The 22,818-nt window shown below is 43.3% G+C and overlaps 1 protein-coding gene across 1 annotated transcript in view; it reads right to left on the bottom strand.

Annotated features, from left to right (window-relative positions):
* Positions 1 to 12,822: 12,822 nt before the first annotated feature.
* Positions 12,823 to 22,818, bottom strand: part of GPC6 (glypican 6) — a 1,295,998-nt gene continuing 1,286,002 nt past the window's right edge. Inside the window, exons 8-10 of the mRNA XM_044285536.1 lie at positions 18,804 to 18,940; positions 14,888 to 15,063; positions 12,823 to 13,025 (exon numbers count right to left, since the gene is read on the bottom strand). Of these exons, the coding sequence (XP_044141471.1) occupies positions 12,823 to 13,025; positions 14,888 to 15,063; positions 18,804 to 18,940 (516 nt within the window). The remainder of the gene's footprint in view (positions 13,026 to 14,887; positions 15,064 to 18,803; positions 18,941 to 22,818) is intronic.

Raw genomic sequence — 22,818 nt, 5'->3', positions numbered from 1 at the left:
CCGGCACAAGGCCCGCAGCCTATCAGAGGCCGGTGCAGGCGGCGCAATGACGTCATCACACCGCCTGAGCCATACAGCGCGGAACACAGGCCGGAAGAGGCCTGCATCGCATCGCTGACATGGAAGTAATTATAAGTGTTTTTTTTTATTTTTAATACCGACTTTTACTGCCACATGGGGGAAGCGGGAGGCACTTGATACTGGCACATGGGATCAGCTGAGTCGCTGTGTAGAGGCTCGTATCTCTGCACCCCAGAACCTCAATGACCTGAGGGCAGCCCTTCAAAAATAGTGGGATGCCATGTCTCAGCAGACAATAAGTTGACTTGTGAACAGCATGAGACGTTGTTGTCAAGCTGCAATTAATGCTCAAGGCCACATGACAAGTTATTTAGACAGTGACATTTTTGTGGGGTATAACCACTGGTGTTGGCTTTTGTTTCACTAAATTGAGATAAAATGAGGAAATCGCCATTGCATGCTTCTACTTAAATGCCTTACTTTCATGACTATAATTTTTTATGTTACATAATTTTCACACAAAAGCCAAATATCCCTAGTTGTGTATACTTCTTTTGCTGCACAGCATAGTGTACTATGTTTTGCATCTTTTTTTCTCTCAACGTATAGGTTAATTGTAGGGTAAAAATATGATGTAAATAGCCCCTTAGATGTGTACTGTGATGTCACAGACCTGTTTTATGATTGAATCCTACACAGATCTCTGCAGTGACCAAGAGATCTTTAGAGGAGGTGCACCTTTGGACTAATGCAAAATATATAACCTGGCCCCCACCCATGTACCTTTTCAATACTGTATTATGTGGCACCAGGGCCCAAATACATCTCTATTGCCTCTTTTTTGTAAGAAGTTAAATGGAAAGGCAGACACTATATTCTGTTATTCAGCAATGGCATTCATTGACTTCAGCAGTTACCCAGGTTAAGGCTGAGTTCACATATTTTGTATTTATTGCAGAATTTCAGTTTCAGAAAATGTTTTTGCACCGCCCCCATCGATTTTAAGTGAGCTTTTATGCTGGTATACATAGTCATACATTATTGATGCATTTTCATCTTCCGTCAGAGCACGTGACCTTCGAAAGACTCACTGTATCCCACAGCGTCTGGTCTGGTCATTACACTATTCATTCTTATGGGATCCTCAGTGTCAGCTTCTGTACCCCATAGGGACCCCTGCAACATGATTGTAGGGTCCCGCTGGTGGTCATGCCAACTGACTCTGCCAGAGCGAAAGTCTAATAGAAGAGCTGTCAGTGTAATAGTGACAGGTAAAATACACAGTCAAGTCACATTATTATGACCACTTTGCGTGTTGCTGTAGTGAATATGTATCATAAGTGGACAAATGGCACGGTTGCGAATAAGCGACATGGACACTGCTGCGCTATTGATGGGAGAGGTGAACATCAGCTACGAAGGTGCGCGAGGTTGGACCAGCACACTAGTGGAGCTTCCAAAATTAACCAGGAGGCTACCAGACATGTGTCTAAAACAACCATTCAGGGAACCCTACTGGGTATAGGGCTCCAAAGCACACAGATGATCACTGCAGCTCTGCTAAAGAAGTTGCATCAGCAGAAAAGGCTTTAATTTTCGCAGCAGTATCGGAATTGCACCTCCAATGATTGGCAAAGCATTGCCTTCTCCCGTGAGTCATGTTTTCTAATTTATCAAACAGAAGAACTTTGGTGCATCAGGAGAAAAATAAAAGAGATCAAACACCCTGCAACCATTGCTGGAAGAACACAAGCGGTGGCAGCGTTATGGTCTGGCATTCTCTGGGTTCATTCATCCATGTGGAAGGCACTCTCAACCGATTTGGGTATGATCCATCCTTGCAGATAACATACATACACCCATACATGCTGTTCTTCTTTCCTGGTGCAGATGGGATCTTACAGCATGAAAATGCAACATATCACATTGGTTGAAGGAGCATGACCAAGACTTCCAAGTACTACCCTAGCCCCCTAATTCCCCAGACTTGAAGCAAATTGAGCATCTGTGGTACCATCTTGATTGTTATGTTCACTCTATGGATCCTCTCCCATACACCCTCCAAGAGCTGTGGACTGGAGTCTACATGGCTCCAAATACCTGTGACAACCTACCAGGACCTTACTGAGTCACCTCCATCTGTCTAGTTGCAGTCCGTGCTGGATACAGTGGTTACTCTGGATATTAGCTGGTGGTCATAATAATGTGACTCGACGGTGTACATTACAATACAGAAGTATTGTAATATATTATTACCACCGATTGGAACATTGTACGTTCAAGTCCCCAATGAAAAGAATAAACGTTAATAAATAAAAAAATCACCTTTTTTCAACTTATCCATAAAGGATATTAAACATAATTGCTATTGCTACATCCATAATGACCTGATATTAAAACAATCACATTATTTATCCAGCACTGTGAACATTGTAAACATTTTTAAAATAAAGCAAGAATGCTGGAACTGCTGTTTTTGGTCAGCTCGTCTAGTGAAAATGGTATAAAAAGGAATCAATAGCTCACAGTTAAGGGGACGGTCTGCTATGGAGGTCAGTGTTAAGGGGCGGGGTGTTGTGGAAATCACTGTTAAGGAGATGGGGTACTGTGGAGGTCACTAATAAGGCGATTGCCACTGTGGAGGTCACTGTTAAATGGGCAGACCGCTGTGGAGGTCACTGTTAAAGGGACGGGTGCTGTAGAGGTCTCTGTTAAGGGGGCAGGGAACGATGGAGGTCTCCGTTAAGGGGATGGTCTGCTATGGAGGTCAGTGTTAAGGGGCAGGGTGCTGTAGAGGTCGCTGTTAAGGGGGTGCTGTGGAGGTCTTATTTTAAGGGAATGGAGCTCTGTGGAGGTCACTGTTAAGGGGGTGGGTTATTGTGGAAATCACTGTTAATGAGATTTGGTACTGTGGAGTTCACTAATAAAGGGGCAGATGCTGTGGAGGTCACTGTTAAAGTGGAGGGCGCTGTGGATGTTACTGTTAAGGGGAAGGCCGCTGTGGAGGTCACTGTTAAGGGAGGAGGGGACTATGGAGGCCACAATTAAAGGGGCAGCGAGGTACTGTGAGGTCACTGTTAAGGGAGCGGGGTACTGTGGCCACTGTAAAAGGGGCAGTCTCTGTAGAGGTCTGTGTTAAGGGGGCCGGGAATGGTGGAGGTCAGTTAAGGGGACTGTAACCTATGGTCAGTGTTAAGGGGCGGGTGCTGTAGAAGTCACTGTTAAGGGGACTGGCCCCTGTGGAGGTCACTGTCAAGGGGGTGGGGTGCTGTAGAACTCACTGTTAAAGGGGCAGGCTTCTGTAAAGGTCAAAGTTAAGGGGGTGGGCTGCTGTAGAGGTCCCATTTTAAGGAGACGCGGCACTGTGGGCGGGTCAGTGTTAAGGGGTGGGGGGCTGTGGAGGTCACTGTTAAGGGGGCGGGGTGTAGCGGTCAGAGGAGGGAGAGACTTCAAAGCAGGATTCAAGTACAGTACAGCGGACAAGGAGACTGAAGATAAACCGGCTTTATTAAAGAGCAAAATGAAACTGCCAGAAAATAGGATTAACAGTATAAACAGGTTTACACAGAATATTTGAACAAGAGTAAGAATAAATGCTTTCCGCAGCAAACACATAAGAGTCCAGGCTACACTCAGCTGATATTCTCCTATCTACCCCTGCTACTCAGGGTCCACTTCTACAGCGCACTGACTAAAGTTCCTTTCTCTATAACCTATCACAGCTTGGCACCAGTAGTCATAGACTCCTCGAAACGCTTTCTGAGTAGGTTTGTGCGGAGTGGCTTGCTTCCAATAGCCCGGCCCCTGTTTGGTGAACATTATCTGATCCAATTCTCGCAGAATATTCATGCCCATTATCACAGGCAAGTCTTCTTTGAACGTCTAAGGGACCAACAGGATACCTTTCCGTCCCACTTCTTGCTCACATAGCCGTACATTCATCCACACGACTCCTGTGAGATCTGTTGTTAATTGGCCGCTGTAACCCAGACCAGCGTCTCTCGCTCTGGCTTGGCCAGCATTTGGAAGTAACGGTAGAAGAGTGACTCAGGCATAATCGGTACTTGTGACCCGGTATCCACTAAGCAGTCGACCGGAATGCCTTCAAATTCAAGTCGAATGGTGGACACCCTGCGACCAGGTGTTCGGAGCCATACTGGGTATCTTGGCTCTCCACCTCCCCCGCAGTACGCCCCACTACTGTGTGGGCAGGAAGTTTAACAGTGGCTCTGGGCGTCCAGCCACATCACTCCGACACTCTCTGGCATAATGTCCATAATTTCCACACCGCCAACAATGTGCCCCTTGACGGCCTTGTCTGCGTATGGGGGGTTCCCTTAGGACTTTATTGACAGGCCTCCTTGGAGGATACTGAGGAGCTTGTGAGAAGGTAAATTAGGGTGAGGATATTCTGGTATCGGAACCCATGGGGGCGTCTGATAAATTTGTTGTCGGGCCGGGTAGGCAGTTTCAGGGGTATAGCGAGACTCCATCTGTTTTTCCAGGTGTGTCAACTTTTCCTGCATAGCACTCAGAGAGCTCTAAGTCTTGTACTACTCTGACTAGGACCTCTTCGCTCTTTGAAACCCCAAGGGAGGTGACGGTCTGGGTCCGTATCACTCCGGACACATAACTTTCTTCTTTGCTCCATGCTACTGCCTCTGCTAATATTTGTCGAAAGGTTAGTGTAGGGTCCACCCTAACTGGTTCCTGCAAGGCCTGTTTCAGGGGAGTGATGTAGAGTCCCAGAATGAATTGTTCCCGCAGGATCCGATCTGCAGTTCCCATGGCGGTTACTCCGTCCGCCTCTTTTTTCTGCACCTCAGCCAACACTTCCTATAGCGCCATTGCATACTGCGAGACAGCTTTGTCTTCCCGCTGAATTCGGTAAAATAATTTTTCCTTGAGGTGTCCTGCGCTGGCCGTTTCACCGTATATTTCTTCCATCTCTTTCAATGTATTGCGCATGGCCTCCGGTTGTAGTAGAACATTTTGTTTGGCCTCACCCTCTAGAGCGGCCAAAGCGATTTCTAAACGCAGATTATCTCCAGGTCTATTTAGCAAGCACCTCCTCATAAAAGCTGAAACACTCCAAGATGATTGTCATTCGCTTCATCACAGACTGGTTCATGGCTCTGTCTCTCAAGATGGCTGGTCCCTCTCATGGCTGCTTCTAGCCTACTCTCCTCACACTTCACCTTTTCTGTCTCAGCTGCACCTCACACTAAGGGCTCATGCCCACAAACGTAAACACAGTCCGCACCGCAAAAAAGTGCATGCACTACTACTCCATAGTGCTTCTGTAGGGTTCCGATCCGTGCTTCCACACCGCATCTCTGGGTGAATGCGTGCGCATCCGTGATGCGGGGTGCATACGGCCGGTGCCCCGTGCATAGCGGACCCACCGCATGCTGGCCACAATATGGCACGGAGGGGAAACAGCCTTGTGCATGAGCCCTAAATCTCAACCCCTTCCTGTGGGGAATGTAAGGCAGCCCCACCTAGCAATGGTTAACGGTGCCGGTTAACCATTTGCAGCCTGTAGAAAGGAAATGCGCAATACCATATTTCGCTCACATTTTTAAACCCTTTCAGCAATGCATATTTACTTGAAAGCAGTGCAGTTGGGTCCTCAACTTGGGTGTACCTGGATACACAATCACAGGACTGAAGAAGTTATTGCTGCTTTTCCATCAGTCTCATTCTAACTGGCCATGCAGCTGTAAAGTGTAGTGGTTAGCATTCTTGGCTGTAATGTAGAAGGTTGTGAGTTTGAATCCCACCAGAAACTTGTCAGAAATAGGGGCTAAATTAGATTTAAATACACTGACTTGACACGCTCGAGTGCACGCAATAATTGGACGAGCATAGCGATGCTGAAGCCGAACTGGTGTTCAGCCGTGCATGCTTGCCCAACAATATTAATTATCTATATATAAAGATCAGAGTAGAGGGAGGGCAGAGCTAGCAGAGTATTGCCCTAATTCCTTACCTATGTGCCATAGCATACAGGACACCACCCTGACAAGAGTGACCTGGTGTCACGGTGGGTAGTGGGGGGAAAAAGGGGATAATCCTGGCCAAAAGAAGTAATAAAGGAGCCGGTCACCTCCCACAGCGTCCCTAATCCTCTCCCTGACTCCTCACCGTATGAGCAGACCCTGATGGTAGGACGGCTCATACTCTGGATTCCTAGAGACCCTGAGTCGCCCTGGTAATCCCTCACCAAAGAGCCAGGAAGAGATGACCTGTTCATCCCAGTCATGGAGGAACAGGAGTGTCTATCTGAGGCCAGGCTGCAAAGAGTGGGGAACACATACAGCATATGGAGTTGGAAGGTAAGCAAAACCCATAACACACTTACCTGCCACAGACACACTGACTGGAACCTGTGCACAAGTGCTGCTGTCCACACCAACATTAACAGACACAGCACTAACCACAACCATACAGGAGCCCAGGACAACCATAGCTGCAATAAACGTGAGACAGGGGTGTGGCGAAACCAACCTCGCCACTGGGTTTTGGAGGGGCCTGTTTGCCAGCATCTTGCCCCAGGATTATGGCCCATACTAACTTTGAAGGAGAAGACAGACCAGCCGCACAGCTTAAATCTGTGGAACTGTTTTGGGCAGGAAAGCCATGCTTGCGACCGGCCAAATGTGACTTCCATGGAATTCGGGAACCCCTGCTCGGATCTGGTGATTTTTGGATATGTTGTTCACCCGGATCAGAGCTATCCATGGATGTATACATTATTGGGATATGTGGGGTTTTGAGGTGTTTTCTGTGTTTTGGGAAAAATGTGTGGTTTCTGTCTGTGAGTGATTAAGTTAGCCCATTACGTTTGGTAATTGTATTTTGTTGATTGCGTCTCAGACAATGCCAGTGTGTTAGTTAATTGCGTCAAAGTCAATGCTCATTGTATTTTGTTGATTGCGTTACAGACAGAGGGAAGGGGGTTTTGTGTACAATTAATGGGAAGGTGTCAATACTGTAAATGCATGTGATTGGCTGTTTTTACAAAACCCTGTGGGTGGTAACCTTGTTGGAAGATGTGTATATCAATTCTGTGTGTTCAAATAAAGAGTTCCTGTTTTTACCCTTTACCAAGTTGAGGCTGGTGTTTGGGCAACTGATCGACACTGGGGGATTGCTATACGCAGAAGATTTGCTATACTCCCCTGGCATAACTACTAGCTCTTGTAAGAGCTGTTCCTGCTCTCTGGATGTAGGAGAGGTTCACTCACTGGAGACTGGAGCCTTGTCGTAGGTCCAGGGTGGGTAGGAGACGGTGAGACCTCAACCAAGCTTCGGCGTTTCGTGGGGTCTGCAGTGCGTACGGTGTCAAGTGGAGTGCTTGGAGTCCTCGGAAAGCACTAGGAGCATCTATCGACGGAGGTACCCGGTCGGGGTGCCAGGAGATCCGTTACAAGGGGAATGTCTAGCAAACATGCTGGACACCAAACATCACCAGCCATGTAATACAACACAAGACATACAACACCCTGAACATAACCCACGCAAACCAAAAGATAAGAAGAGAAAGAGACACCATAATAACATCAATGACCACAAGGATGGCCCTCACTGGACAGATGGTAAAAGCCAGGAACAGTGACAAGGCTGGAGGAAAACTGAGCTTCAGGCATCCAGCAGAGGCTAGATAGCCCAAACAGCCACACACACATAAACCCAGTGTTCACAGAACACTAGGAAGGGAGTTAACCCTTCCAACACCAGACAGGGGAAGGCTACAACTTAAAGGGGAAGGGCACATACAAGCATACCAAACCACACGTTACCACCGGCAACAGCATGCGTGGCAACCATGTCACGGCAATCACCCGGAAGGCCGAGACACTGCCACCACATGCTCTCAGAGCAACACCGCAAGTGTGGCAACAGTGTCACAGCGCAAAACAAAGGCCGTGACACCTGGTATCACTCTGGTGCTCCCTAACAAACCTCTATCAAAATGTTTCCAACTTGATATGAGTCTTCATCAGAAGACCTATTCAGGGAAAAACACTTAAGATGCAAAACAGAATAATATATGACCTATATACATGACAATAAAGCTCACCATGTTGCGCATATAAGACTGCACCCTTGTCACTTGAAGATAGGATCCACACACCCAGCCTTGGCGCTCACCAAATAGACCAAAAGAAAAAGGATTATCTTCATAAAATATATAAACTTTTTAGTTGAAACATCAAAAAAAAATCTATAAAATAAAGTCCAGCAGGACCTTGCTTTATGCGATTTTTTTGTTTCTACAATAAAGTTTCTACATTTTATGAAGATTATCTTTTTCCTTTTGACCTATATACAAGGTGTGGTAGACATATAACCGTTAAAGAAACACATTTTTATTCTCTATCCCATAAGAAAGATACATGATACAAATTGGAGTGAAGGTAATCTTCTTGCTGATGCTGGTGAGTTATCCCCTCCCTTCTGGTCCTCAGATGTGTAATGCGACCAACACTCTGACTCTCCAAATGACACAGCTTCTTATGTGTGGGTAGGAAGTCAGTTTCTATAAAATATTATTTCCTATGACAGCCTTGATGTAGAGATTTCTTCAAATTTGTTTTGGGTCCAATTTGCTCCGAATCTCTTCAAATTGAATCAAATATGCTCCAGTTGTCCTAAAAGTTGGTATTTAACAGTCTGGTCTTTTAGAACAGTATTTATATTTTTGAGAGCGCGAGAGCCTAATATGCCACTCTGGGTTTTTGCCCAATATATATGCGTTGTCTGGGAGGTACTCTTTCTCATTTTTAAGTGTGCCTAGTATGCATAGTATGTGTGTAGATGTGCTAATTTTCATATATTTTTGCCAGAACGCCTGAGGAGTGTTATTACAATATTTTTCATGTATACACCCTCCATAATGAGAAACAGCACCCCAACCAAAGCCTTTTGTACTGCACTTTGTGGATATGCTGCAATTCTTCAGTGCACAAGGGACGCTCCCAGGAAAAGTTGGTGAGTTGGTTAAATTGCATATATGTACTGTTACCTTGCATGTACTGTGTGTTTTTGCACACTAGGTTCTCTAGTCTATCTGTCTGGCATTGCAGGACCTGGACTTGCAACCAACTCCACCAGTTACTGGGTTAGCTTAGTGTTGAGCGACATAATAGTGTTCATATACCGTTACTGTTACTTAAAGGGGTTGTCCGGGTTCAGAGCTGAACCCGGACAACCCTTATTTTCACCCAGGCAGACATTTTGTTTATCATAACACACTGCCGGGCGGAAACTGAACCCAGACAACCCCTTTAATTACATGATTTTAGTGATGTCTGAGGGGATGTCGCACTTGCGCTGACAGCTTCTAAAATGTCCGTGTATGGCCAACTGTGCACATTACCTATCAGTTCACGCAGCAGCGGCCATCTCCTCGCTCGCTTCACCAGGACTTCGCCCACCAACCCGAGAACTGTGACTATTATCAGCCAATCTACAACCGCCCTGAAGGCACAGACACAAGCCAGGCTGACGTCAGCTGCCAATAATAGACGCGAAAAGACGGCAGCATCCTCACAGGCCAGAGAGAACAGAGAACCAGCCCTGGCCTGTCCTGTACCATTTTCCAAGGTGGGGGAAGACACATGAAGACTGTGAATGCAAGTACCAGGGTACTGAGGAATAAACTTATGGTAATATTATCTTCTATTACCATCTGTTACCAGGCTCGTTGTCTTTTCAGCAGCCCCTGCACATGACAGTGCCATCTCTAGCATTGGCCAATAACAGCTGCTTACAAAAGTGACACTCTAAATGGAATATACTACTTACTGCCCCCCCCATATACATTACCTACCCCCTTACCTGTATACAGTGTGCAACGCCTGACTGACTCCCCATTTATATAGTGTATGGATGTGGATGCAGGAGGTAAGGGATGTACTAGACCCAAGGGGAATATACAGGTCTTGAGTCCCACCAGTATAAGCCCGGTACAGGAACAACAAAGAGACATTACTGGATACTGTATTGGGGCAGCAAGGAATCATTATAATGCATAGGGGTCACACGGCCCCATACAGTATAATGTCTCCTTGTGGCCCCCATACATTATAATGTCTCTTTGTGGCCGGCCACCTATAGAGTATAATGTTTCTTTGTGGCCCCATACAGAATAATGTCTCTTAGTGGCCCCACCGTCCTATAGAGTATAATGTCTCCTTGTGGTCCCAAGTGTTTTTTTTTATATTCTAAATTGGTATTTATCGCGTTATATATTGTTAGCGTGATAAATTTCTTAATATGTTTATCGTGGGAATATCATCTCTATGTCCCTACCATGAGAACAGTGCTGGAGAAAGGGATGAAACTAACATCATTTATTGCAGTATTTTAAGCAAGTGTAGTGCTTGTCCGAGATTTTTAGTTATCTCAGACAATCCTTTTAACTGCCATCACTCCTACATTTTCTGGTCAGGCTGGAATTAGGATTTACCTTCAGACACATACATTCATACATACAAAGTATAAAGCGCTAGCTCTGACACGCAGTTCATAGCAAATATTTTATTGTCAAATGGACCAGTTTGAGTTATTTCAGAAATTTTCCAACTAATTTTGCAACTTTCAAATCTGGCCACATATTTTGTTCTACTAGTTAAGAAGTTTAGACAATTATTGTGTATTTTCCAGTTTTATACAGCATGCCTGTGACCTGTGCTTTCACGACAACGGCAAATTGTCTATAATTCATGCTAGTATTGTGTCCCAGCAAGTAATGTTATTTCTTTGTTAATTTATTAACATGGTTATGAATTTGTGTTGTAGCCATTGTGTCCAGTCTATTTACCTTCAAACACGGCAGAATCTGTTGCAGAAATTTCTGCAACAAAGTTCCATTCATCTGAATGGGGCTTGCCGAAATCCACGTGACATTCCCATTCATATAAATGGAACTGATTTTCAGTTGCAGAAAATTTCTGCAACAAAAATCTGCCATGTTTGAAGGTACCATTAAAGTATAAAATGTTGACGAGCCCCTCCATTTTAATTGCTGGAGTAATGTTTAAATTGGATGTCCATTAATCCTTAAAGAGGTCCTCTAGGATGTAAACATTTATGGACCATCTTGGATAAAGGTCACCAATGTTTTCTTCTAATGGGGACTGATTCCTGCTGGTCAGCTCAGTGAAGGAGGTTTGCAGCAGCACCATGGCTCATCCATGCAGCTAGTCCCATACATTTTTATTTCCCAAGGCTGATTGGTGACATTTGTTTACGCTCCTTTTTAATGACATTTTGCTTTGTTTGCAGAGAACACAATAGTGGAAAAATCCCACACTATTTAAAGGGGTTGTCTAGGATTAGAAAAAGTAATGATGCTGAGCTGCAATACCAGACACAGCCGTTTACACATGTAATGCAGAGCCCTTTATCCTAATCATAGACAACTCACTTCCAGTGATGGAGCAGTTGAGAAATGGAGATCTCAGTTGCTCATGAGATGCACTGGGCAGATTGAGGATTTTCAAATCTGCAGTTGAATTACTGGCAGAACGGCAATGAGAATATTCCAGTGAGAAAGAGAAGACAAGGGTTTACCCAGGGTGCATACACTTGTGATGATGCTACACTTGTGATGATGCTACATTTTTACCTTAGTTCTAAATTACCGTAGTAAATGTGATTTGGTGCCATAATTGTTGGATTTGTGGAGCAATTTAGGTGTGTTTTCCCATTGACTTCAGTGGGTCAACTGCTACCACCATAAAAACATCAAGTATTTGCACTATAATACAGTTTTCCATAATCAAAACCTCTGTCAAATTGTGATAAAAGTGTAATATTAAAGGGTTTCCACCTTTTAGATATTAACAACCTATCCCCTAGATACTCATCATTATTAGATTAGTGGGGGATCAACACCTGGCACTCCCACCAAAACATTTGCCGTAGCTGCCGGCATCAGGAGCGCAATAGTGGACGGAGCTGGAAGCAGAAAGCTCCATCCACTGTGAAGTGGCCATGCTGGCATACTGCAATCCAGCTCCCATTCACTCTCACCGATCTGATATTGAAGACCGCAGGATAGGTCATAAATATCTACAAGGTGTAACCGTGTTACAACTACATGTGCAGATATCCTAGGCTTCAATTGCCCAAATTACAATCTCCGTCTGACTTCCTCTACTCACCCACACGTAGCCCTATGACAAGGCATTTTTCCCCTATTTCTTTTTATTCCATACTGAATCAATACTATTTTAGACAACTCATAAAAAGTAACAAAAACAAAAAACACAAAGTAAATGCATTCCATAAAAATAAACACTTTTAAATGCACTTAATGGAAATATAGCAATTCTTGTTAAATAAGAGAATATCTGTCAATTATTATTGTGGCCCTTATTAAAAAAAGTAATGTATAAACTATTCAATAAAATCTAAAATAAATATATTATTAACCACACCAATATTCAATGGGCGCTGCATATGTGTAGTGTGCCCACATAAACAGTTCATAGTGAATATGCAAGTTCATAATTTATACAGGAACAACCGTATCATGTTTGAAACTGATAGCATTTAAATACTAAAAAGTCTCTAGGAATGAAGACATTTATTTAAGGAGCATCGGGAGTAAGATTTCTGCTGGAGTAAAGAAATAAAGACCCTGGGCTATAGGTAAGAAGAATGTACGTAGAAAATTGTCAGCATTTGCAGGGAAATGGTCCATTGCCCAGGCGTGTATTAAAAAGAAGAGAATTGACTATTTTCATAACTAAAGCAGTTTCTGTGGTTGTCCTGGAAATGTCTCGATTATCTCCATTGTCTCCCCAGTACTAGGACAATTGAAGTGAACAGTACAATGAGGGATTGGTTGAGAGTGGGTGCTGCAGAATACTCCAGCTCTCTCCTGTCTGGCTCAAAGGGTAGCGCTTCTGTAGTGATGTAGTCGTACTCTGTAGGGCAGATGTCATCAGTGCAGCCACTGCCACTCCCCGAGCCGCTTGTTTCTTCACCTTTAAGAACATAAAAAGAATCAGTTTTATATTTATCCACATGTAATGCGTGTCTTTATCTTAGGGCTCATGCACATGACGATTGTTTTGAGGTCCGCAAATTGCGGATCCACAAAACACGGATACCAACCACGTGCGTTACTCATGGAACGGCTGGCCTATAATAGAACAGTCTTATCCTTGTCCGTAATGTGGACAGTAATAAGACATGGACATGGAATGCACACAGAGTAATTTCTTTTTTTTGGAAGCCCCATTGAGGTGAATGGTTCCCCATATGGGCCCCCCAAAAAAACAGAACGGACGAAAATTATGTTTGTGTGCATGAGCCCTTAATCTGTGTCAAACAGCTTTCAAAATGACCATAAAATTATAGTATCTATGTTGTCCCATGTTGAGAAAAATATATAGAATGCTACAATTTCTACAGAGTAGCTGTGAGTACACACTCATACATGATAGACATTGCTCTATGGTGTTTCTCTATAGGAATGCTTTGAATTACAGAATGATAGTGTGAATCAATGCATCTGAAACACAGTGACTGCCAAAATTGTAGCTCACTGCAATATACGAGGGTCCAATATTGTATTATGTGAATCCAATAAAACTTGTTAGCACAGCTGGGTCTGTGGTTGTGAAGTGTTAAGCCTTTTCATGGTGGCCCTGTCTAAACACTACAAGTGGTCCCACGTGCAGTGGAGAGTGTGGGCTGGGCTCTCACACGAGAGCCGCGCTCCTGCTCTAACAGCCTGGAGCAACAGAAGTGCTGAAATGGGCTGTTTAACCTTACATGCCATGAGCAATGGCTCCCACCACATGTAAGTGATGACAGAGGGAGCGGACTCCCTGTGTCTCCCATCAGCACCCTGCAATTGAGATTATGAGTTGCCAAAATGTGTATAGGCAGGTTGGGACCTGGTATAGGCCCCAAACCTGCCTTGAGTGCTCTCTGTTGATGTCAGTGTAGCACTGACGTTAAAATGCAATACGCTATACAGATTGTATTTTAGAAGCAATCAAAAGATTGCCTGCTATAGTCCCCTTGTGGTTAAAAAAAAAGTAAAAAAAATTGAATTTTTTTAAAAATTTCAATAAAAGTTACTAATACTCTGCTGACTCAATAACTGCAGAGTTACCTCTTACAAAAAATGTGCACATGGCTGCATTGTGCCAACTGTACAATTTGGTGGTGGAATGGTAATGCTATGGGATTGTTTTTAAGGGATTGACCTAGGCCCCTTAATTCTTGTAAAGGGAAACTCTAATTATTCAGCATACCAAGAAAATATGGACAATTGTATTCTTCCAACAGTTCGGGTAAAGCCCTTTTATATTCCAGCATGACTTTGCCACAGTGCACAAAAGAAGGTCGATAAACTCATGGTTGGGTGAGCTTAGTGAGGAAGAACTTGATTGTCCCACACAGAGCCCTGACTTCAACCCACTGAATACCTTTGGGATGATACTGCTACCCAGGCCATCGTGTCCAGGATCTGTCAGATGTCACAAATACTCTTCAGGAAGAATGGGCAAAAAAATCCCACAGACACACTACAGAATCTTGCAGAAAGCCTTCCCAGAATGGTGGTAAGCCGTTTTAGCTGCAAAGAATGGGATGCCATAAAGTTCCTGTAGGTGTAATGTGTAGGTATCCCAATACTTTTGTCCATATAGTGAACCATATAGTGCCCAAGTGTATAGCGAAATTGTGATCCTAGCCTAAGTGTACTGATCTTCTGGGATGCAGTGACGTGTTGCTTTCACTATATAAATAAGGCCATGAAATAGGGGAAATGGCCACTATAATTAGTCTTTACTTAAAACCATTCATTTTGTGCATAAAACCAATGTTAACTTACTTGTATCTTGAAAATTGACATCATTTCCAGTGAGAGCATTCCTCAGCTTGTTTGTCATTGCTCGTAGGGCCATTATTTGCTGTCTTACAAATGTGTCCGGCCTTGTGATGTCTACATCCACCTCCGGATTATTGATCTGATTTATCAGGCCATCCGTCATTACCTCTGGCAGATACCTGGAAAGTCAAAAGCCAAACTGTAGTTAATTTCATAAAAATCAATATCTAAGGATTCACAGTTGTGGATGACAGGATTCTGCCCTTCTTTTTTTAAAGGATTTCTTATGTTGGCAGCCATTCTGTCTTGCAGTGCAGAAGTCAGGCCGTGTCTCTTAGGCATGTTTCTTCATTTCTCACATTTGGACATTTATCAGTGTAGTAGAGAACTAGAGAAATGTCTATTTAAGTATTACAATAATTTCACAGCAAGTGCACTTGTAAAAATGAAATAAAGATATCTGAGGCTATGTATTACTCTAATTTGAGGCTAGTTGAGAATTCAATGGCCGGGTACATTTTTTCGACATCCATCTGCTTTATCCTCTTCTGCTTTCATTTTCCCATCACACAGGATGTAAAGAACATTAATCTGTATGAGATCACTTATCGTTGTGGAGCTCTCGGCTGCATTTCACGAGAGCGACACAGTTCAATATCATGAATAATTTGTCAGCATGAAAATTTGCTCTATTAAAAACATCTGATAGATTAAATGTTATAATAGCCCTTGATTGAATGGATTTATTTTTGTAGGGTGCTGCTTTATGATGCTTGTTTTCATTTTTAGTGATGAACTATCCCTTTTCCCAAATATAATCATCACTAATGTTAAAAAAGACCAAAGTGAGTAAATCATCTCAAGGACTCGCTATACTATGCGCCGCTTGTTAAATCGATGACAAATGGTCAGGCCAGAAAGCAATCCACTGTTGTTTTTCAAGCTTGAGTTTTTCTATTTATCAGCTTTACCATCTATCAAAGGTTATTGCATTTTGTTAGTCACTTTCATCAGTTACACTTTGCTGTGCTGCCATTTCTACACTTGTACAAAAGCCTTCTATATTGTATCTTCACTGTATCTTCACTGAATCTGGTTCGTTTGATCAGCTAATAATGTTGACGTATACAAAGGAGAGGGGAGATGTAGATGAAAGGAAGAAAGGAAAGAGGGGGCTCTTAGTTTCTCCCTATTGATCCAAAGAAAAGGAAAAAAAAAATAGATATTGGTCAATGTGTCTTTTCAGAGAACTTGTCACTATGAAATGCAGTACAATCTGCAGGCAGCATGTTAGAGAGCAGGAGGAGCTGAGCAGGTTGATATATAGTTTTATGGGAAAAGTTGTAATTTATGAATTTACATTTATTTATACATTTAAATCACTGCTCTTTCTGAACTTAAGACTTAATAACTATCAGTTATTGACAGCTATCTCTGTATACATACTTACACATAAAACACTATTAATTACTGATAACACCTCCCCCATGTACAGCTATTAGTGACTGACAGCCAATGGCGGATTAACATAGGGGCGTTCGGGGCGGCAGCCCCGCCCCCCTGCGATGCCCACATACTACGGTGGGGCACGGAAGCGCATAGTTCCCTGCCTCGCCACCAATCACCGCCATAGGCTTTAGGCCTATGTGGTAGTATAATCAGGGTGCAGGCGTGCGTGATTACATCATCGCGTGCCTGCACTGGGAAGCAGGACAATGAAGTATGCGCACCTGCGGCCTGCCTCACCATCCCGGACACGGGTAAGTATTAGCGGTTATTTGTTTTATTTTTATTTAAAACATTTTGTGTGCCAACTTTGGGTGGCAGAGGAGGACATATTACTTTGGGGGCAAATCACTTCAGGGGGGGCAGTGTGGGGGCAGATTGTTACATCGGGCAAATTACTTCATAGGGGCAGTGTGGTGGGAAAATTACTTCATGGCAGGCAGTGTGGGGGCAAATTACTCATTGGGGCAGTGTGGGGCAAATTACTTCACGGGGCAGTGTGAGGGCAAATTACTAATGGGGGCAGTGTGGGGCAAATTACTTCATGGGGGGCAGTGTGAGGGCAAATTTCACATGGGGCAGTGTGGGGGAAATTACTATATGGGGCAGTGTGGGGGTCGTTTCTATTGGGGAGGCACTGTGGGGCATTTCTATTACAGCGACATATTAGGGCACATTATTTTCGGGGACACTATACAGGCATTATTACCATGAGCACAATATAGGATGTTATTAATACTGAGTGGACTCTAGGGGGCATTATAATTGCTGTAGACACTATAGGGAACTTTGGGGGTAATTTATCAAACTGGTGTAAAGTAGAACTGGGTTAGATGCCCATATCAACCAATCAGATTCCACCTTTCATTTTTGACAGCTCCTTTGGAAAATGAAAGGTGGAATCTAATTGGTTGCTATGGGCAACTAAGACAGTTCTACTTTACACCAGTTTGATAAATTACGTAGATTATGAGAAATCTACCATGTCTGTGTAACAAACTCTGCAGATACGAGATGCGGCTGAAAGAATTTGTTATGGTGTTCTGGATCAAATGGAGGAGAAGAGGAAAGAGAAGGTCTACTTGACAGGATATGTCACTGTATGTAAGAGGTATGTGGTGCTGTCTTCTCCTATATGTAGAGCAGTCTCACTACTGGTTCACTTGTTTTTTTTTATCATAATCAAATGTATTTTAAATTTGGCAACTCAAATTGTATTTTGTAGATGTCATCTGCAGTCCTATGTAACAGCCCAGATAACAGTGATAACTTTCTGCATACAGAGAATGTAGTAGATGTTCCCTGCGGTCCTATGTAACACCCCACATAACACAATAATTAACTGTGTTATGCTGGGTGTTACATAAGACTGCAGGTAACATCTATGACATCTGTACTCAGAGAATTATGAGATGGTGGGGGTATGACTCCTGGAACGCCCGCCAATCAGCTGTTTGAGGAGACCGCGATGTCCCAGTGAGCGCTGCTGCCTCTTTGCACCTTACTAAGCACAGCGCTGTCCATTTGATAGCACTTTGCTTGGTACTGCAACGCAGCCCCAATCACTCAGATGGGACTAAGCTGCACCTAGGCCACGTGAACGATGAATGTGATGTCATATGGCCTAGGAAGAGACTGTGGCGGTCACGAAGCACCGCAGCCTATTCGTACCGAACATTTTTTTGCTAAAATTGAGGGAGGGGCCAGAGTTGGGTAGACAGCCCCAGGCCTATCATGCACTTAATCTGCCCCTGCTGACAGCTATCTCTGTATACACACTTACATAGGGAATGCTATCAATCATTGATAACAACTCCACCGTGTGTACAGATATCAAAGATTGACAGCTATCTCTGTATACACACTTACACATGGAATACTATCAATCACTGATAAACCCTCCCCTATGTACAACTATCAGTGACTGACAGCTATCTCTGTATACACACTTACATAGGGAATGCTATCAATCATTGATAACACCTCCACCGTGTGTACAGATATCAAAGATTGACAGCTATCTCTGTATACACACTTACACATGGAATACTATCAATCACTGATAAACCCTCCCCTATGTACAACTATCAGTGACTGACAGCTATCTGCATATACACACTTACACATGGAATACTATCAATCACTGATAAACCCTCCCCTATGTACAACTATCAGTGACTGGCAGCTATCTCTGTATACACACTTACACAGAGAATGCTATCAATCACTGATAACACCGCCCCTGTGTACAACAATCAGTGACTCACAGCTATCTCTGTATACACACTTAAACAGAGACTGCTATAACTAATAACACCTCCCGCGTTTACAGCTATCAATATATACACACCTATGCCTCATTCACACGTCAATAAGTTGGCAAGTATGTTAGAATCATATTTAATCACATTACCGAGCTTTGCTCTGACCATTCCAGCACTGTTCTTGACTGGACTCTCCTCCTGTCATTCTCTCTTCCTTACAGATAGAATGTGGTAAAGTGGACCAGATTTTCTTTGAAATCTTCAGCCTATCTTTGATTTCTGTTACCTGTGTATAAGATAAATGTGACATGTAAGGAACATACAGTATTATGGTTACTGTATATTATTTTTTGTTCCTAGGTAAGCTTCATGTTGAGCAGTACGGCTACCACAGGGGTTGTCATCGTAGATTTCTGAATTCTCTGCCCTGATTCAGCACTAGAAAAGCCAACTAGCCTCCAATGTTTGAGCAGTGTTAGCAGTCATAATGGACGTCAGACGCCATTCTCACAACCATATACGATTAAAGTTTTATCTAAGAATCTACTTAATAAACACAAACCTAAGTAAAGGAGAGGAGGGTAAAATGCCATATGAGGTAGCAGGATTGTAGAAGCTCCATTGTATGTTTAACATGGTAGTTAATGATAACTTCCTGTTAGTGAATTAGGAAAGAGAGGTCTGCAGCACAAACACTCACGTCAACATCTGGTGAGTGGCCACAGTGGTGACGTGTCACCAATGCGTCATGTGACCCAGTGACATGACGCATGGGTGACGTGACTGCTGCACCGGGCATATGACTTCCATCAAACCGGATGTGGACATAGGGAGACCTGGGACCTGCAGAGCCCATGGAGCAGTGATGGAGCCAGAAGCCAGCAGTGGAGATCAAGAAAACTAGTTAGGGGTGAGCAACCCCTTAAAATTGCTCAATGAGATTACAAAACTATGGCTGCTTTCTTCAGAAACCAGACTCACTCATGTCTGTTGACTGAGTCTGGGTGCTGACTTCCTGTTAATGAGTATGGCTGAGCTGCAGTACCAGACACAACCCATGGCAAAGAGTGGTGCTGTTTCCACATTTTTAACCATCCCAGGACCGCCGCACACAGGATTGCGTCCTGGCGGCGGCCCTGTTGTTCCTCCTAGACGCGCCGGCGCGTCATCTCGCGAGATGCGAGATTTCCTGTGAACGCGCGCACACAGGAGCTCGCGTTAACAGGAACCGAAGGTAAACCAGTGGATCTACAGCCTGCCAGTGGCGATCGTTCGCTGGCAGGCTGTAGATGCGATTTTTAACCCCTGAAAGGTATATCAGACGCTGTTTTTTTTTTGGCACAAGTTAGCGGAATTTTTATTTATTTTTTCTTACAAAGTCTCATATTCCACTTAACTTGTGACAAAAAATAAAATCTCACATGAACTCACCAGACCCGTCACGGAATCCAAATGCGTAAAAATTTTTAGACATTTATATTCCAGACTTCTTCTCACGCTCTAGGGCCCCTAAAATGCCAGGGCAGTATAAATACCCCATAAGTGACCCCATTTTGGAAAGAAGACACCCCAAGGTATTCCGTGAGGGGCATGGCGAGTTCCTAGAATATTTCTTTTTTGGCACAAGTTAGCGGAAAAATATATATATATATTTTTTCTCTTACAAAATCATTTTCCGCTAACTTGTGGCAAAAAAAAAATATTCTAGAAACTCGCCATGCCCCTCACGGAATACCTTGGGGTGTCTTCTTTCCAAAATGGGGTCACTTGTGGTGTATTTATACTGCCCAGGCATTTTAGGGGCCCTAAAGCGTGAGAAGAAGTCTGAAATCCAAATGCCTAAAAATGCCCTCCTAAAAGGTACTCATTGGAATTTGGGCCCCTTTGCGCATCTTGGCTGCATGTGGTATCGCCGTACTCAGGATAAGTAGCGCAATGTGTTTTGGGGGTGTCTTTTTACATATACCCATGCTGGGTGAGAGAAATATCTCTAATTTTTTTATACAAAGTTGTCATTTGACAGAGATATTTCTCTCACCGAGCATGGGTATATGTAAAAATACACCTCAAAATACATTGCCCTACTTCTTCTGAGTACGGCGATACCACATGTGTGACACTTTTTTGCAGCCTAGGTGCGTAAAGGGGCTGAAAGTCCAACGAGTACCTTTAGGCTTTACAGGGTTGCTCACAATTTAGCCCCGCCCAAAATGCCAGAACAGTAAACACAGCCCACAAATGACCCTATTTCGGAAAATAGACACCCCAAGGTATTCGTTGAGGGGCATATTGAGTCCATGAAAGATTGAACTTTTTGTCGCAAGTTAGCGGAAAGGGAGACTTTGTGAGAAAAAAAAAAAAAAACAATTTCCGCTAACTTGTGCCAAAACAAAAACTTCTATGAACTCACCATGCCCCTCACGGAATACCTTGGGGTGTCTTCTTTCCAAAATGGGGTCACATGTGGTGTATTTATACTACCCTGGCATTTTAGGGGCCCTAAAGCGTGAGAATCCAAATGCCTAAAAATGCCCTCCTAAAAGATACTCATTGGAATTTGGGCCCCTTTGCACACCTAGGCTGCAAAAAAGTGTTACACATGTGGTATTGCCGTATTAAGGAGAAGTAGGGCAATGTGTTTTGGGGTGTATTTTTACATATACCCATGCTGGGTGAGAGAAATATCTCTGTAAAATGACAACTTTGTATAAAAAAATGGGAAAAGTTGTCTTTTAGAGAGATATTTATCTCACCCAGCATGGGTATATGTAAAAAGACACCCCAAAACACATTGCCCTACTTCTTCTGAGTACGGCGATACCACATGTGTGACACTTTTTTGCAGCCAAGATGCGCAAAGGGGCCCAAATTCCAATGAGTACTTTTAGGATTTCACAGGGCATTTTTACGCATTTGGATTCCAAACTACTTCTCACGCTTTAGGGCCCCTAAAATGCCTGGGCAGTATAAATACCCCACAAGTGACCCCATTTTGGATAGAAGACACCCCAAGGTATTCCGTGAGGGGTGTGGTGAGTTCATGTAAAATTTTATTTTTTGTTACACTTTGTAAGAAAAAAAATATATATATTTTCCGCTAACTTGTGACAAAAAATAAAAACTTCCATGAACTCACTATGCCCATCAGCGAATACCTTAGGATGTCTACTTTCCGAAATGGGGTCATTTGTGGGGTGTTTCTACTGTCTGGGCATTGTAGAACCTCATGAAACATGACAGGTGCTCAGAAAGTCAAAGTGCGTAAATTCACATTTTTGCACCATAGTTTGTAAACGCTATAACCAATAAATATACACTTATTGCAATTTTTTTTATCAAAGACATGTAGAACAATAAATTTAGAGAAAAATGTATATAGAAATGTAGTTTTATTTGAAAAATTTTACAACAGAAAGTGAAAAATTTCGGTCAATTTCGATTAATATCAAAAAATGTCAGCAGCAATGAAATACCACCAAATGAAAGCTCTATTAGTGAGAAGAAAAGGAGGTAAAATTCATTTGGGTAGTAAGTTGTATGACCGAGCAATAAACCGTGAAAGTAGTGTAGTGCAGAATTGTAATAAAGTGGTCTGGTCATTAAGGGGGTTTAAGCTAGGGGGGCTGAGGTGGTTAAAGCACTTCAAATGCACCTCAGTTGCCAAGTGAACAGTTACCAAGTGTCTCCCATCTGTGATTTGAATAAACCTTCCCAACCAGCCAATCAGTAAGGGAGGAATTTGTCATTCCCCCCATACCACTTCCCTGGTGTAAAAAAGTTGCAAACCTGTGGTTTGCCACAACATTTTGTGTAAGTGGTATTTCTATGTTGCGCTTGCCACTTTCCAAAAAAGGGAAGTGGTGTGGGTGAGGAGGGCATGGGGCCACCAGGTACCGCACATTTATCTTCTTTTATGACACTTTTCTGTTGTAAATTTCTGTTTAGATTTTAGATTTCTGTTTAGGCACAAGAATTGACAGACGATGCTCCTAATCTATGACAAAACCTGTGCCTCATCATAAATTAGGCGCGTCCTCTGGCAGCGCAGGGGATAACATAGACCAGTGCACAACATCTGTCTATAATAAATCTTCCCCTAAGAGTCTAAATTTACTGAAATCTCTGAACAGACATGTAACGTCTGCATACATTGTATATTATCAA

The sequence above is a fragment of the Bufo gargarizans genome, chromosome 3 (assembly GCF_014858855.1).
Source record: "Bufo gargarizans isolate SCDJY-AF-19 chromosome 3, ASM1485885v1, whole genome shotgun sequence".
Lineage (NCBI taxonomy): Eukaryota > Metazoa > Chordata > Amphibia > Anura > Bufonidae > Bufo > Bufo gargarizans.
Note: the sequence above shows the minus strand (reverse complement) of the source record. Positions and strands in the feature narration are given on the sequence as shown.